The sequence below is a fragment of the Cajanus cajan genome, chromosome 1, assembly GCF_000230855.2.
Source record: "Cajanus cajan strain Asha chromosome 1, NIPB_CcT2T_4, whole genome shotgun sequence".
Taxonomy (NCBI): domain Eukaryota; kingdom Viridiplantae; phylum Streptophyta; class Magnoliopsida; order Fabales; family Fabaceae; genus Cajanus; species Cajanus cajan.
In genome coordinates this window covers 42,464,909-42,479,820 of record NC_138517.1, presented here as the reverse complement: position 1 = coordinate 42,479,820, position 14,912 = coordinate 42,464,909, and the positions used below count along the sequence as shown (strand labels likewise).

At 30.4% G+C, this 14,912-nt stretch overlaps 1 protein-coding gene and 1 pseudogene across 2 annotated transcripts; both read left to right on the top strand.

Annotated features, from left to right (window-relative positions):
• Nucleotides 1–482: 482 nt before the first annotated feature.
• Nucleotides 483–5,248, top strand: LOC109809517 (linamarin synthase 1). Its single transcript, XM_020372852.3, has 2 exons — nt 483–1,054; nt 4,069–5,248. The coding sequence occupies exons 1-2, from the start codon at nt 547–549 to the stop codon at nt 5,007–5,009; spliced, it is 1,449 nt and encodes a 482-aa protein (XP_020228441.1). The 5' UTR covers nt 483–546; the 3' UTR covers nt 5,010–5,248.
• A 1,622-nt stretch (nt 5,249–6,870) lies between these two features.
• On the top strand, nt 6,871–8,432 carry LOC109807326 (ATP-dependent zinc metalloprotease FTSH 1, chloroplastic-like; annotated as a pseudogene). The gene is made up of 4 exons (XR_014431795.1): nt 6,871–7,095; nt 7,294–7,540; nt 7,631–7,814; nt 8,052–8,432. The product of XR_014431795.1 is annotated as an ATP-dependent zinc metalloprotease FTSH 1, chloroplastic-like (transcript).
• Nucleotides 8,433–14,912: the final 6,480 nt, after the last annotated feature.

The window sequence follows — 14,912 nt, the reverse complement described above, 5'->3', positions numbered from 1 at the left end:
AAGTTTAATATTAATATTTTGTTAATATGTTTTAGTTTTTCTTTGATGATAATTTTTTTTGAATTTATAGTATAAATTAATTTTTCAATTGTATTATTTATTTATTTTTTATAATGTTTTTATAATATTATTATAATTTTTTATTTTTTATTTTTTAGTTTTGTCACATATAAACAAAATTTGTTATAAAAATTAACCTTTTGATTTTTTTTTGAATTAGTATTTTTGATTGATTCATCTTATACAAATTTTTAATCTAAAATTTATCTTATTTTAAATTTATTTTTTAAAATTTATTTATTCACATAATTTGATGTACCAAAACCTTTCAATTTTCATAGGTACCATAGCAACTCCCTAACTTTCCCTAACTTTTATAAGTTAATATTTCTTCGTGGGGGCCCTCATAGTAAAATGCATGTTTACTACAACATAGATTCTTACATCTTAGCATCACTATAAATAGGAGAAGCTTTGGCGAGTCATGCCACAACCAATTAAGCCATTCTCAACCCTTCACAACTACTCCAAAAAAAAAACCTAAGAATGGGAATTTCTCGTCCTCAAAAGCCTCATGTTGTTTGCGTGCCATTCCCAGCACAAGGCCATGTAAACCCTTTCATGCAACTAAGCAAACTCCTCCTCTGCACCGGTTTCCACGTAACATTTGTGAACACCGAGTTCAATCACAAGCGTTTGGTTAAGTCTCTCGGACATGAGTTTGTGGAGGGACAACCTCATTTTCGATTCGAGACCATACCAGATGGGTTGCCTCCATCTGACAAAGATGCAACACAAAGCATTGCTGCGCTGTGCGATGCCACTAGAAAACATTGCTACGAGCCTCTCAAAGAGCTCGTGAAGAAGCTCAATGCTTCACACGATGTGCCCGTGGTTAGCTCCATCATATACGATGGGTTAATGGGCTTTGCCGGAAAAGTGGCCAGGGACTTGAATGTTTCTGAGCAACAATTTTGGACAGCCTCAGCTTGTGGCTTAATGGGGTACTTGCAATTCGATGAGATTGTCAAAAGAGCCATTATTCCATTCCAAGGTGATTCATTTTTTATTTGTTTATTTCTGGTACTATGCTAACTATACTCATCCCCATCAATACTTTATACTCATGGGACAAAACTTTGACACTAGATGCGAGAATATAACTTATTCACATAACAAGAAAGGAAAATGATGGAAAGATGAAAGGACAAAGCTAAACACCATTGGATCCGGAAAATTATTAACAATTTTTTAATGCTGTGTTTTTAACACTAAAGATTATTAGTTGAAATATATATTGAAAGTTATCAATTTTAGTCAGTTGGTATCTCATTTAATAAATATCTAAATTTAGTAGTAAAAATCAAAAAAAAAATTGTGTCAATCAATAATGATGTTATAAAGAATGACCCGTTATAAAGAAGACTCGCAAAAGTTCATGATTGATTAAATCTTTTTCTTCTTATTAATTAAGATTTAAAGTTAAATTTTATTTTTATTATATTTTATATTCTTTTATGCAGATTTTATGTAAACTTTTATTAGGTATGAGATAAATAATCTATAATCACATTAAATATATTCAAACAATTCATGTGGTTAACTCTCACATGAATCGTGACTATCTTAATCAAAAGAAAAATGTGTTATAAAGAATGTTGCTATCTCACATGGAAATCTAACTCCTATTAAAAGATTTTGAAATCCAGTGATCTCAGCTAAAAATGTGCATGCCTCAATAATGTTGCTATCGTTACATCCCTGCCTACACATATTGGGAAAGATTTCACTAGAAGTTATAAAGAGTGACTCATCGTTGTTCATTATTAAGTAAATGTTTTGTACTCTCTAGTAAGTCATTATAGTTATACAAATCATTATAAAAAAATTAACTAAAATATTATCATTACTCCTGTAATGATTTTCTTACAAAACTTCTCTCTTATATGGATTTAGTTCATTATTAAATTAATTCTTTGAATATACTTCTTTTTTTATTTCACCAACTTAGACTAACATAAAATGGACATGTAAGCTTTTTGGACTTTTAGAGAATAATGCAGTGGAAATTTTTTGGTAGAATAATATGGTGAATTTTTAAATCTTTAATTAAAATACTAATAAGCAAAATTTCTCGAGGACTAAAATAAAGACGAGTTTAATGAATGTAATCATATTTATTTGTTTTTAATTATTTACACAAACATTGATTCATGTATAATATATATATATATATATATATATATATATATATATATATATATATTTTAAAAAAACTAGTGATTCAAGAAAATACTTCACTTTCAACAGGTCAAAGTTTGTTACATTGAACTACGTAGACCATGGAAAAAGCGAATAAGTTAAGTTATAAAAAATAAGATTAGATACAACATTGCTCGTTTGATGATGTTAATGTTTTGAAGTTTAGTTTATTCCTGAAACCAGAGATTAAACTTTTGAAGTGGAATTTGAGTTGTAAAAATATATGATATAGGGTAAAACATTTTACCTTACATACAACAAAAATAATGATTATATATATATATATAAAGTTAAATTGTAACAAAATATGTATTTTAAAATAACATTGCATTTTTTACAAAGCAAATTTGGTATTTCTTTTATTTGAGTGAGAATAAAAATTTCAAGTCTCGAAATTTTAATTTTGCTGGTTTTTGTAATTCATTTGGATCTGGTATTGACGTGACTTTTTATTGGTGACGTAATATATATTTCTATGACACATCATGTGCTACATCATAATAGATTAATAGTGACAAATGTGACACGTATATCCTTATACATGTCATCCATGTCGTGTATATATATATATATATATATATATATATATATATATATATATATATATATTTATTTATTTATTTATTTGACATATATTTATATATAATTAATTTTAGTTTTTAGATGAAATATATCAATATATATTATATTTATAGTATAAGTAAAAATTATTTTTAGTAACAAATATTGTATTACTATATAGTGTGTATAGTTACTATATAAGATAAAAAAAATTGTAGTACCAACTTAATAAATATTGTTGAGTTTTAGTTTTAGATATACAATTTCATTATCAAGAGGATTTATCTCAGTTAATTAAGTAGTGTGAGTAAGTCATTAGAACTCTTTGATAATGAGTTTGATTTCTATGAATAAAAAATATATTAGAGATTTCACATCAACTTGAGATAACTCTTTGATAATGAGTTTGATTTCTATGAATAAAAAATATATTAGAGATTTCACATCAACTTGAGATAAGACTAAAATATAATCTATATAAGTAAAAAATAACTTTCATCTAATAAGCTAGATTGGTAGAGTTGAATTAGACTTAAACTCACATCTTAATATAGTATGAGAGTTATCATAAATTTCTTAAAAATGGCTACCCATCATTTATATATGCATCAAGCTAAATAATATTGAGTGTGAGGGGATGTATTTGAAAAAACTCAAGTCTCACATCTACTAGAAATAAAGTTTTATTAGAGTGTATATAAGTGAAAAAGAATCACCACGTTACAATTTAGTTTTGTAAAATATTGAGTTATACTTAAACCCACATTATCCAAATCTCACTTATCCTATATCATTAAAAAGGGTCATCTACCTATTATTCATGCATTAAGCCTAATATTGGGTGTGAAGGGTATATTGAGAAAAATTCATGTCCTAAATTGATTAAAGAAAAGACTAACAGAAAAATATAAAAATGAGGAATAACCTCCACCTTATATAAACTAGTTTTATAGAATTAAATTAGGTTCAAATTTATATTCTAAAAACACATGTGTAATTTTGTTATTTGAAGAAAAAGTTATACTATCCATTATTGTCTTACTCAATTCAAGTATAAATGTTTTAAGCCAAAGATACAAGTGATCTATATATAAAAATTAAAAAAAAATACATGTCATGTCACAATAATTAAATAGTGATAGAAATTATTTTAAAATAAATTACATAGCAAATTAAAATAAATTTAAAAATTAATTAAGAAGTTTGACTTGTCTAATGCAGTAAAATTTTTGTTCAAAATTTCAGACGAAAGGTTCACTGCTGATGGATCTTTGGATACAAATCTCGATTGGATAACTGGAATGAAAAACATTCGAATTAGAGATCTTCCGAGTTTTGTCAGAACCACAACTCTAGATGAAACTAGTTTTATCTTCTTTGGTTTTGAAGCAAAAACCTGTATGAAATCATCTTCAATCATAATTAACACTGTCCAAGAATTGGAAAGTGAAGTCCTTGATGCCCTCATGGCCCAGAACCCAAATATATACAACATTGGTCCACTTCAATTGTTAGGAAGGCATTTTCCTGACAAACACAAGAGCTTCACGGTGAAAGGGTCAAATCTTTGGAAAAATGATTCGGAATGTATCCAATGGCTAGACCAATGGGAACCTTCATCAGTCATTTATGTGAACTATGGAAGTATAACTGTGATGTCTGAACATCATCTGAAAGAATTTGCTTGGGGACTAGCAAATAGCAATCTACCCTTTTTGTGGATAAAGAGGCCAGATTTGGTAATGGGTGAGTCCACACCTTTGCCACAAGACTTCTTAGATGAGGTAAAGGATAGAGGATACATAACAAGTTGGTGCCCCCAAGAAGAAGTGCTTGCTCATCCATCAGTTGGGGTCTTCCTAACTCATTGTGGTTGGAATTCTACAATTGAAGGTATATGTGGAGGTGTACCTATGATTGGTTGGCCTTTCTTTGCTGAACAACAAACAAATTGTAGGTACATATGCACTACTTGGGGCATAGGAATGGATATTAAAGATGATGTAAAAAGAGAGGAGGTGACAACACTTGTGAAAAAAATGATAGAGGGAGAAAAGGGGAAGGAAATGAGGCAAAAGTCTTTGGAGTGGAAAAAGAAAGCAATGCAAGCCACTGATTTGGGAGGAACATCTTATAATGATTTCTATCGATTAGTGAAGGAAGTTCTTCATAGTGATGCTATTTGAGTTTGGAGATCCAAAGGTTGGGTACTAGGATTCTTTCAATAGTGGAGATCCTAATGCTGGCTATTTGGCAATATATTATGAAATAGTATGATCGACATAATGGACGAAAAGCAAGGCAACTAAATAAAAATTTGTATGGATTGTATTGTGTGTTTTCCTTTACATTGTTGTATGATCATGTACTTTCAGTTGAGTGTAAGCGTATAATTTGAAAAATAGTGCTACCTTGGATTTTGTAAGATTTTAGCATTCTCTCCTATTGGTGTATGTATCTAAATAATTTCTTCTTTTTTGTTTTTTTTTTAGATTTGAAAATGTTTGTGTTTGGAATGAAGATCACGGTTTTTTATTTTTAATTTTTATAAAAATTTATTTATTTTTGGTTCTTATATATTTAACAAAATGAAATGATTTTATTTCATAATATATTTTTAAAAAACTGTAATCATGGAAGTCAAAAATATTGTTTTAACAGCTAAAAACCACCACAAATGTCAGTTTTGGCGGTTGAAAAAATCTCAGGTATGCGTTTGTCCAAAAGGACTTCTAACAAGTTTTAATGAACCGTTAAGCGTGATATAGAAATATTTTAGTGATTTTAAACACCGTAAAATGTACTTTTGATTTACATTTTTTAAACCGTCAATTTTTCATTTTGTTTTTCTTAGTTAAACTTGACACTTGCGGTTTTGTCCATGCATAAAATATATATTTCTTTTACACGTAACAAAGCTCCAGCAAAAAAAAAAAAAAAAAAAAACACCATTAGCAACTTCAATACGTAGTTCCAGTTGCAGAACATCAAGAAATTAATACTATTGTATTCTATTAATGTATATAAATGGCCACATATAATGAACAAGTCATGAACATTATGGGATCAAGTCAAGAAATGAACATATATAATGGGCTTTTATCATTGTAGGTTATTTTTTTCAATCTATTTTATTAAAATGAAGTTGTTTTAAAAAAAACACTTTTTTATTTTATTTTTGGGGTGGTCAATTAGAGATGTTACAAGTCAATCCAACTACATATGTGCCACGTCATTTAAAAAAAAAACCACATAAAAATCGTGTCAAATGGAACATGTGATGCCATTCCAAATTTTGTACAGCCGGTAACGACACATACTATACAGACACATCTTTTTCCTTATATCATTGTGGCTCATTGTGTGAAGGTTTTTCTATATTCTATCGCAATAAAGTGACAACAATATATTTATTTTGTTCATTGAATTCGCAGTTACCAATTGCGACAACATGGTGTTGCATATCATCTCACTACCAGAAAGTGACTGTTCAACATAGCTAATTCCACATTGGTTGAGGTAAAAACGATGTAAAAATCGAATGCAGCGACATTTTTGTAAATAAGAGTATAATGTAAAGCATATTTACATCGGTTATGGTAGAGACCGATATAAATATTGAGCGTTTTACATCATTTTTTGTGGGACTGATGTCATTTTGAATGCGGGTGGCAATTTTGTGAATAATTATAAATACATCTACATCGGTTCACCGAGTAACCGATGTAGTATTGAAACGCATATGTTGGCTCGTGTTGGAGCCCTTTCTCCGCGAAGAACATTTTTGTTCATTTTGTTCAACAAAGAAATCTGGAGGACTAGAAACCCTAGCCGAGAACTCTGGCTCCAGTGAGCCACCGCTGCACTTGAACGATGAACGGCGCGCCCGACAATCTTCCCCTCTCTTATCATCTGGAGGATGACACCGGCGACCTGGCCCACCGTGCACTCCGAGATGGGGCGTGGGGAGAGGGATGAGTCCAGCCCCAGGCCACAAATCTGGGAGTGCGCGCCCACGCGCTCGATTCGGGTCAGTTCGCGGCGAGCATGGAGGAGATCGGATCGGAGGACGACCTGTTCTCGACATACATTGGCGTGGGCAAGTTTGGCGGCGCCAACGAATCTGGCGGGAGCAAAAATGACGCAAATCCGAATGGCAAACTTGAGAAGAGTCCGGCGAGGCCGCTACACCGGCACAATAGTTCAGTCGATGGTTCTTCATCGTTCAAGGAGATTATGGAAGCGAAGAAAACTATGCCTCCTGATAAGCTAGTATTTTACTTACATAAATTTATGAGTTGAAATCTCAATTCTGATTGAAAAAGACCATCAAAAGCTCCTTAGAATGTAAGTTTTGTGCAGTTGTAATTAGATTGGTGGATTTGGGAGTTTTTGGTTGATCCGTGTTTGTATGCAACATTTTTTTGTTGATTGTGATATCTGAACTAATCGATCATTATTTTCTGTTAGGTTCATTCTAAAGGAAAATCTCTTGTAAAGGATGTTGACTTTGAAAAAATTGCAAGGAGAACCCCAGGATTCACAAGGGCTGATTTGCAGAATCTGATGAACGAGGAAGCTATTCTTGCAGCCAGGCGTGACCTCAAGGAAATAAGTAAAGATGAGATATCTGATGCTCTGGAAAGGATCATAGTTGGTCCCAAGAAGAAAAATGTTGTAGTCTCAGATGAGAAGAAGAAATTAGTAGCTTATCGTGGTGTGTAATTTTTGTATGTTAAATATCTACTTTTGGTAAGTGTTGGTTTGTCTTTGGCAATTCAACCTTTTTTTCCTTGTTGATTTTCAGAGGCTGGCCATGCTCTAGTGGGTGCTTTAATGCCTGAATATGATCTTGTAGCCAAGATATCAATTATACCTCGTGGCCAAGCTGGTGGTCTCACATTTTTTGCTCCAAGCGAAGAGAGGCTCAAGTCTGGATTATACAGTAGAAGCTACTTGGAAAATCAGATGGTTGTTGCTCTGGGTGGAAGGTCAGTGCACCATGCAATACACTTAAACATGCACAATTACCTTGTTTCATTTCGGATTTTGATGTTTGCGAGTCACTATTTTATCACAACTACTCCACTTGTCAATTGCTACTGACTGATTTGCATATGAATTGCTGTTACTATTGTATCCTGTTGTATATTTTTATGGGATGTGAGATGCAGAGTTTTGAGCTTTGAAAATTATCTAACAAATTTCATATCTGTATGGCAAAACAGAGTCGCAGAAGAGGTTATTTTTGGCCAGGAAAATGTCACCACTGGAGCATCAAATGACTTCATGCAAGTTTCACGAGTGGCGAGGCAGATGGTTGAGATTTGGGTTCAGCAAAAAAATTGGACAAGTTTCCATAGGTGGAATTGATCCCAAGTGTGCCAAGAGGTTCTCAATTTCGATCGCGAAAATGCATCTTCTACTTTCATTTTGGTTTCGAGTGGTTAATTAGGCTTTGATGTGATGTGTGAATTCATAAACAATAGGGTTTTCTCTGTTTCAGCTTTCATTTTAGTTACTTTTCGAGTTTTTAGTTTAGTTTGCCATTTTTGGATAAATTTCTCTTCTCATAAAATTGGAAAGAAAATTAAAATAGGTTTCTTTTATTAGCTAAAATTAACTTAAACATAAATTAAAAATAAGATTTGAGACGTTAATTGTGGAGAATTTATACAAATTAATTTTAGTTTATTTAATTTATTTTCCTACTATTGTTTGAGGAGAAATTTACCCGACCACACCCCTTAGTTTATGAAAGCCTTGTTGACTTATTTTTTATGCTTGTTTCATTCAGTAATTGTTGTGGATTTGATTTTTGTATACTATTTTTCTGATGGTGGTGGCGGTGTGAATCTTGAATAGAATACTTGTGAATCGGCAATCTGTTGCTCGTTCAAAAGAGAGAAAAGCACGATATATACAAGAAAAAACTTAAAAATAAATAATTTTTTTAACAAAAATATACAAATCTACATCGGTTCAACTATGAACAGATGTAGATGAGGATATAATTTTATATCAGTTCACCTAAAACCGATGTAGATTTATGTTCTAATCTACATCGGTTCTCAGAATCGATGTAGAAATCTATATATTGTTTACGTCACTCTATTCTACATTAGTTTCAGAACCGATGTAGATGGCTTCACGAAACCGATGTAGAAAATGTGACTTGTAGTAGTGTCTCAAGTACATTTACGTGTGAATGTGATATACATGACACAACACTTATGTTGGAGTTATATTTAGTAGTCAATCCTTTATTTGTATGACTTTAATATATAAATATTTATTATTTATATAAAAGACATTTTAGTTATTATATCCTTATAGTATAGTTACGTATTTAGAGTAAATTATTCGTTGAGAAATATATTATGTGTCACTTGATTATGATATTCTTTGAATGAGAAAAATTATTCTTAAATTATTTATAGTCAAATATTATTGTTAACTTGGACAATAATAATACATTGACACTATTTTGTAAATTGACCGATAATTAAATCTCACGGGTCATAAATATGAGATATCAAGTAAAGCACACGAGTATAAGTATTAAGAGTAATATTTATACTAGATGTACTAATTATAAGAAGGTTTCATAATGATCATACAAGTGTTATAAGCACTTTTCATGATGACCATAGTATATAGTAGTCCTTTAACTTGAAGTTACTACAATTCTTACATACAAGAATTATAGACTTTAATGTTATCAAACATTATCCGTAACAGAATAATCATAATGGTAATTAATTGGGCCTACAATGAATCATCTGGTGGGATGCAAATGATGTAGAAAGGATTCGTCTCTCCTACATAATGGGGGTTATGTCTTAGGTTACTTAGAGTGAGACATGAAATATATATAGCCATATGATAAAGACTAATATGAGATATTAAGCTTAATTATTTGTGTTTGAATGTCTACCTGGATATTGAGAAACATATTATTTAACTTAACAAGAATATCACTCTTATGTCTTGTGTTCAAATCAAAGACATAAATGAAAAGACAAATTACTCTACAATAATTATTGTTGTACAAGGTTAAAATTGAATTATCATTTTTTCTTATTAATTGGGTGATCATGATGCATTGCTACATGTCAATATTTATTTATAATATTTAATTTTATATATATTCAATGTGATATACATTTAAATATTATTGTCAATTAAGTAAGAACCTATAGTAAAAACTTGGAACAAGTCATTAAATTAAATGGGACTTAATTTAACAATTAATTAATTAAAATAAGATCCCAATAATTGATAATAGATTTAATTGAATTGGATAGGAAATTGGAATTGTATTGTACAAATATAATAAGGATGCAAATTAGGTTAAATAATAGTCTAAAAAAAGATGCATTAACTTAATTTTTCCAATAGTGTGAAAAATAAGATTTTGTACCATCTCACAAGATCAATTATGCCCTCACTATGACTAGTACTAAACTATGCTCTAATGGTACTCATGTGGATTGAGTAGAGACATCATGTTTTTGGTGCTTGGTGATTAAAGGATTGTTGTTCCTTCATCCAGACGAAGATTTTTTTAATAGAAATTTTTAAAGCACGATCCAAAGGTAAAAATATTAAACCTTTAGTGTGGCCTTTGGCAGAATAAGATATGTTAAAAGGGGTTATTTTACTCATAATATTTAATGAGATTTTTTTAAAACTTACCCCTAAAACCGTAACAACTTATACTCACATGATTCTTGATTTGAAGAAATCAATTCTTTCCATGCTTCAGTGTTCCCACTTATCATTTTTATGTGTCTTTATTTTTCCATTTAATTAATTACACGATCTATTTTCTATTTTATTTTTAAAAGCTTACATGTACAATGTTTGTACAATGTTTGTCCAATGTTTTAGCCGGAACCTAGCTAGAATAAAGTGTGTTGGCACCAATGGAAAAATTAATTGTAGGTTGTATGTACAAAGTATTGAAGCAACATGAAGTATAATTTATTTTTAAAAATGATAGAGTACAAATATAATAGTGCAATTTTGTTTAAAAAGGATTAATCAAAATAAGTAAAAGGAAGATTTGTCATCATAAAAAAGAGGGAGTTTGTTGATCAAGCTTAAGATGAAGACATGGTCTTAGTTGATTTTGATGATTATAAATAAGTCTCTTGATAGATAAGAGTGAAACTTATATTTTGTTTTGTATTTTGAGCCTCTTGAAAGAAAAGAGTGTGAGTTGTATCCTGTTTTTGTGTTTAAAGATTTGTTGCTTGTGTGTTTTGTACTTAATAAGTAACTTAACTTTTTATCTCTATCTAGATGATGATTAAAATAAGTTTTAGAATTGATTTGTAAAGAGAAACGGTATGAAAATTTGAGATATTAAGTTTTCATTTAAAATAATCAATTATCTTAAGTAATGATTGATTACTTACTCTATTTTTTAGTAACCTGAGGAGCAGTTGCTGTAATAATCAGTTATTCAACAAAATAATCAATTATTTCCAAATATGGTGTTTGGAATAATCAATTATTGCTCAAAATAATCGATTCAACTGTTCTTTGTTGATTTCCAGATTTGCTAAAAACAAAATAGTTGATAATCCATATAAATAATTGATTATTACAGTTAGAAAACTTATATATATATATATATATCATTTTTCGCTCGTAGAATAGAAAGACTTGAATCTTTGTGATATATTTTTTCGAAAACACTCTCCAAGAAATGTTTTTCTTTGTATGAAGAGGTTCTTTAACCTTTGTAACAACCTCAAAAAGGATTTCAAGAATTAAATTGATCATCATATTCATAGAGTGAAAGGATAAGCTACTTTGGTTAATTCACCTACACTAATATGTTTTCTACATCAAGTGAATTTGTTCCTTAACTTCTATATTTTGTTTTTCTTAAGTAGGTTTCTTAAGAAGGGAAAATATTGTAGTGGGATGTTACAAGTAAATGCTTCTTGGAGTGCAAGAAGTGGTTTCTTTAATAAAGTAGAAATGTATTACATGTAGTATTGTGATTGTAAAACTTTTGATATTAAAGATTAGTGGGAAATCTCAATCGGATTGATTGGGGACTAGAGGTAGGTCACAACTAGATATGGCTAAAATAGTACAAATTGTGTGACACCCTCTACCCCACATACATAATTATACAATAAATAGAGATAAATAAAATTCTTCATAAATAAAATCCAAGTCTCTAACCATATAAAGGTAAAGAGCTCACATTCATAAATCATAAATCATTGTTTAATGCAGAAATTACAAAAATAAAAATAAAATCAAGATCTTCTAAGCAATTTAACAAGAGTAACGTTCTAAATTAATCCTAACTAAGTCCCGATGTCACATGTCCTATCAAAGCACACCCCACAATGAAACTTAAACCTCATCACCAACATCATCATGTTGATGATCACCTGCAACACAATAAAAATAAATGTTAGGTAACACATACACAATCATAACAAATACCACACAAGTTACACATAACCAAGCATAACTCTCAAGTTACAGATACATTAGATCATATGCACATTCACTTATCTTGCAATGATGTCATGGAATCGACTCATAAATTCATGCATGTGATGTCGTACAGAAGTTGCACATTTCTCATCACTGGTATGCTGCTACAACAACATACCTGGGGGAACGTTCATTCATAAATATATCACTGGTGACCCAAGGTACACCTGTAATAGCTCAATACATCTTTGGCATGCGGCCTAAGTGGCACACCTAAAATAGCTCAATATATCACTAGTGACCCAAGGTACACCTGAAATAGCTCAATACATCACTGACATGCGACCTAAATGACACACCTAAAATAGCTCAATACATCACTAGTGACCCAAGGTACACCTAGAATAGCTCAATACATCATTGGTATGAGGCCGAAGTGGCACAACTAGAGTCTGATATACACATGATGCATGTCACACATTCACTGTTCATTGACTCAACATTTCACTTATCATAGATTCTCATATCTCATATCATGTTATCTTATACCATGTCACAAGTCACATGTTCTTTTTTCAAATTTTCACATCATATTTACATAGTCTCATACAAGGAACTTCTCATAGCCATATACATCAGAATAACACATAAACCATACCAGGAAATTACTCAACATCATATACATTCAATTCGCAATTCATAACATATGAAGCATAAAGGTCATAAGCCTAACTTCATGATTTCATGCATTTTTTTACAACCAGCCAGTTAATATAATATTTCAATTGGTCAAAACACTCCAAATATTACCCAAAACATGAATCCATCATCAATTTTACATATAATGCCTCAAAATTCATCCAAAGAACATATCTCTAATTTCACTTCATAGGGTTTCCCACAAGAACCCACAGAGTACTCTAATTCATATAAAAACTTGTCTATTTTTGAAATTAATTGCATATTTACATTTAGCAATCATCAAGGAACACAACAGAAAACTCAAACAAGAAAATAGAAAACTTTCGAAAAGTGTCTATTTCTAAGAGCATGCATCTGGTAAGGGATTGAAGCCAATCCTGCTACCAAACATATCAATTATTGAAATTGAACACATATCCACACTTATAATCACACAAAGAACACAACAAAACAATTAGAAAGCAAAATAAACAACTTTCATAAAGTGTTTGTTCTTATAGGCATACATCAGGCAAGGGATTGGGGGCCAATCCTGCTACCAAACATATCCATTATTGAAATTGAACACATATTCACACTCAGAATCACACAAGGAACGCAACAGAATAATCAAAAAACAAAATAGAAAACTTTTATAAAGTATCTATTATTGTACGCATACATCAGGCAAGGGATTTAGGGTCAAGCTGACTACCCAACAATTATTCCCACACCTCCAAGTGAGGTCTCTCACTCCCCCCTTACCTTGATGAGTAGAAGATGAAGAAAGAGCGAAATCTGGTTGGTTTTCTTCTCTAAGGTTTCCTTGTTCTTCAAAGTCTAAGATAGAAAAATGAGAGTTGGAAGATGGTTTACGTAAAAATGACTTAACTCCCTTGTAACTTCTCCTAACCCCTCCTTCTCAATTAATAAATTAAAAAAATAATAATAAAATACAATTTAATAAATGTCCAAGATGTCCTTCCTTCCCTTTTATAAAATAATTAAAATAATTAAACATATTTCCTCCTTTTAATAATTAACATAAACATAATTCTTCATAAAAACATATTTTCATAAAAATAGTCTTATGAAAAATAATCCAAATATTAATTAAAAATCATATTTATATTAAAATAGAACTTACATAAAATAGATAAATAATATAAAATATATTTTTCCCTTTTAGTAAAAATAATGTACGTTTTTATATAAAAATAGAACTCATATCTACTAGCTAATAATATTAAAAATCTTTCTAATAAACACATTAAAATATTAAAATAAATACAAACATATTATTAATAAAATACATTTCATAAAAGTTACCTATATATCACAAATCAAAATAACTATTATAAATCATGTCTCATAAATAAAATAAAGCTCATATAATTATTAAATAAGATCAAAACTCTAAAATAACTATATTAAATATCAAAATAATTTCAAAAATATTATTTATATAAAGTATGAAAAATTAGGGTGTTACAAATTGGTTGTGCATTTTTCTCTCTCCCTACACTTGACTTTATATTCTTACAATTTTATTTCTGTGCTTGTTTGATGGAAATCTAATACCCAAGGATCCCTTTCGAAGAGATAAGACCAAAAAGGGTGAAGGTTGCTCCATAGAGAGATCACACTTGAAGACCATTTGGCCTTTAACTAGGTCCGTGGTTAGGAGGCTAGAGGAGGCTTCTACAGATGAAGTGCTTCTTTGACTTATGCTCAATATGAGCATTAAGTATGATTCCTCTTTTTAGTCTCATAGTCTCTATTGTACAGTTTGAGTTCTTGTACCTTGTATATATAGTAGATACTTGTATATGTGTATTTTGCCTTTGTATTTGTAAGGCGCTTTTTCCTTTTCTTATAGGTCATCCGTTTAGGATTTTAGGATATGTTATTTGGAGATTTTTGCTCCATTTGACCTTGTA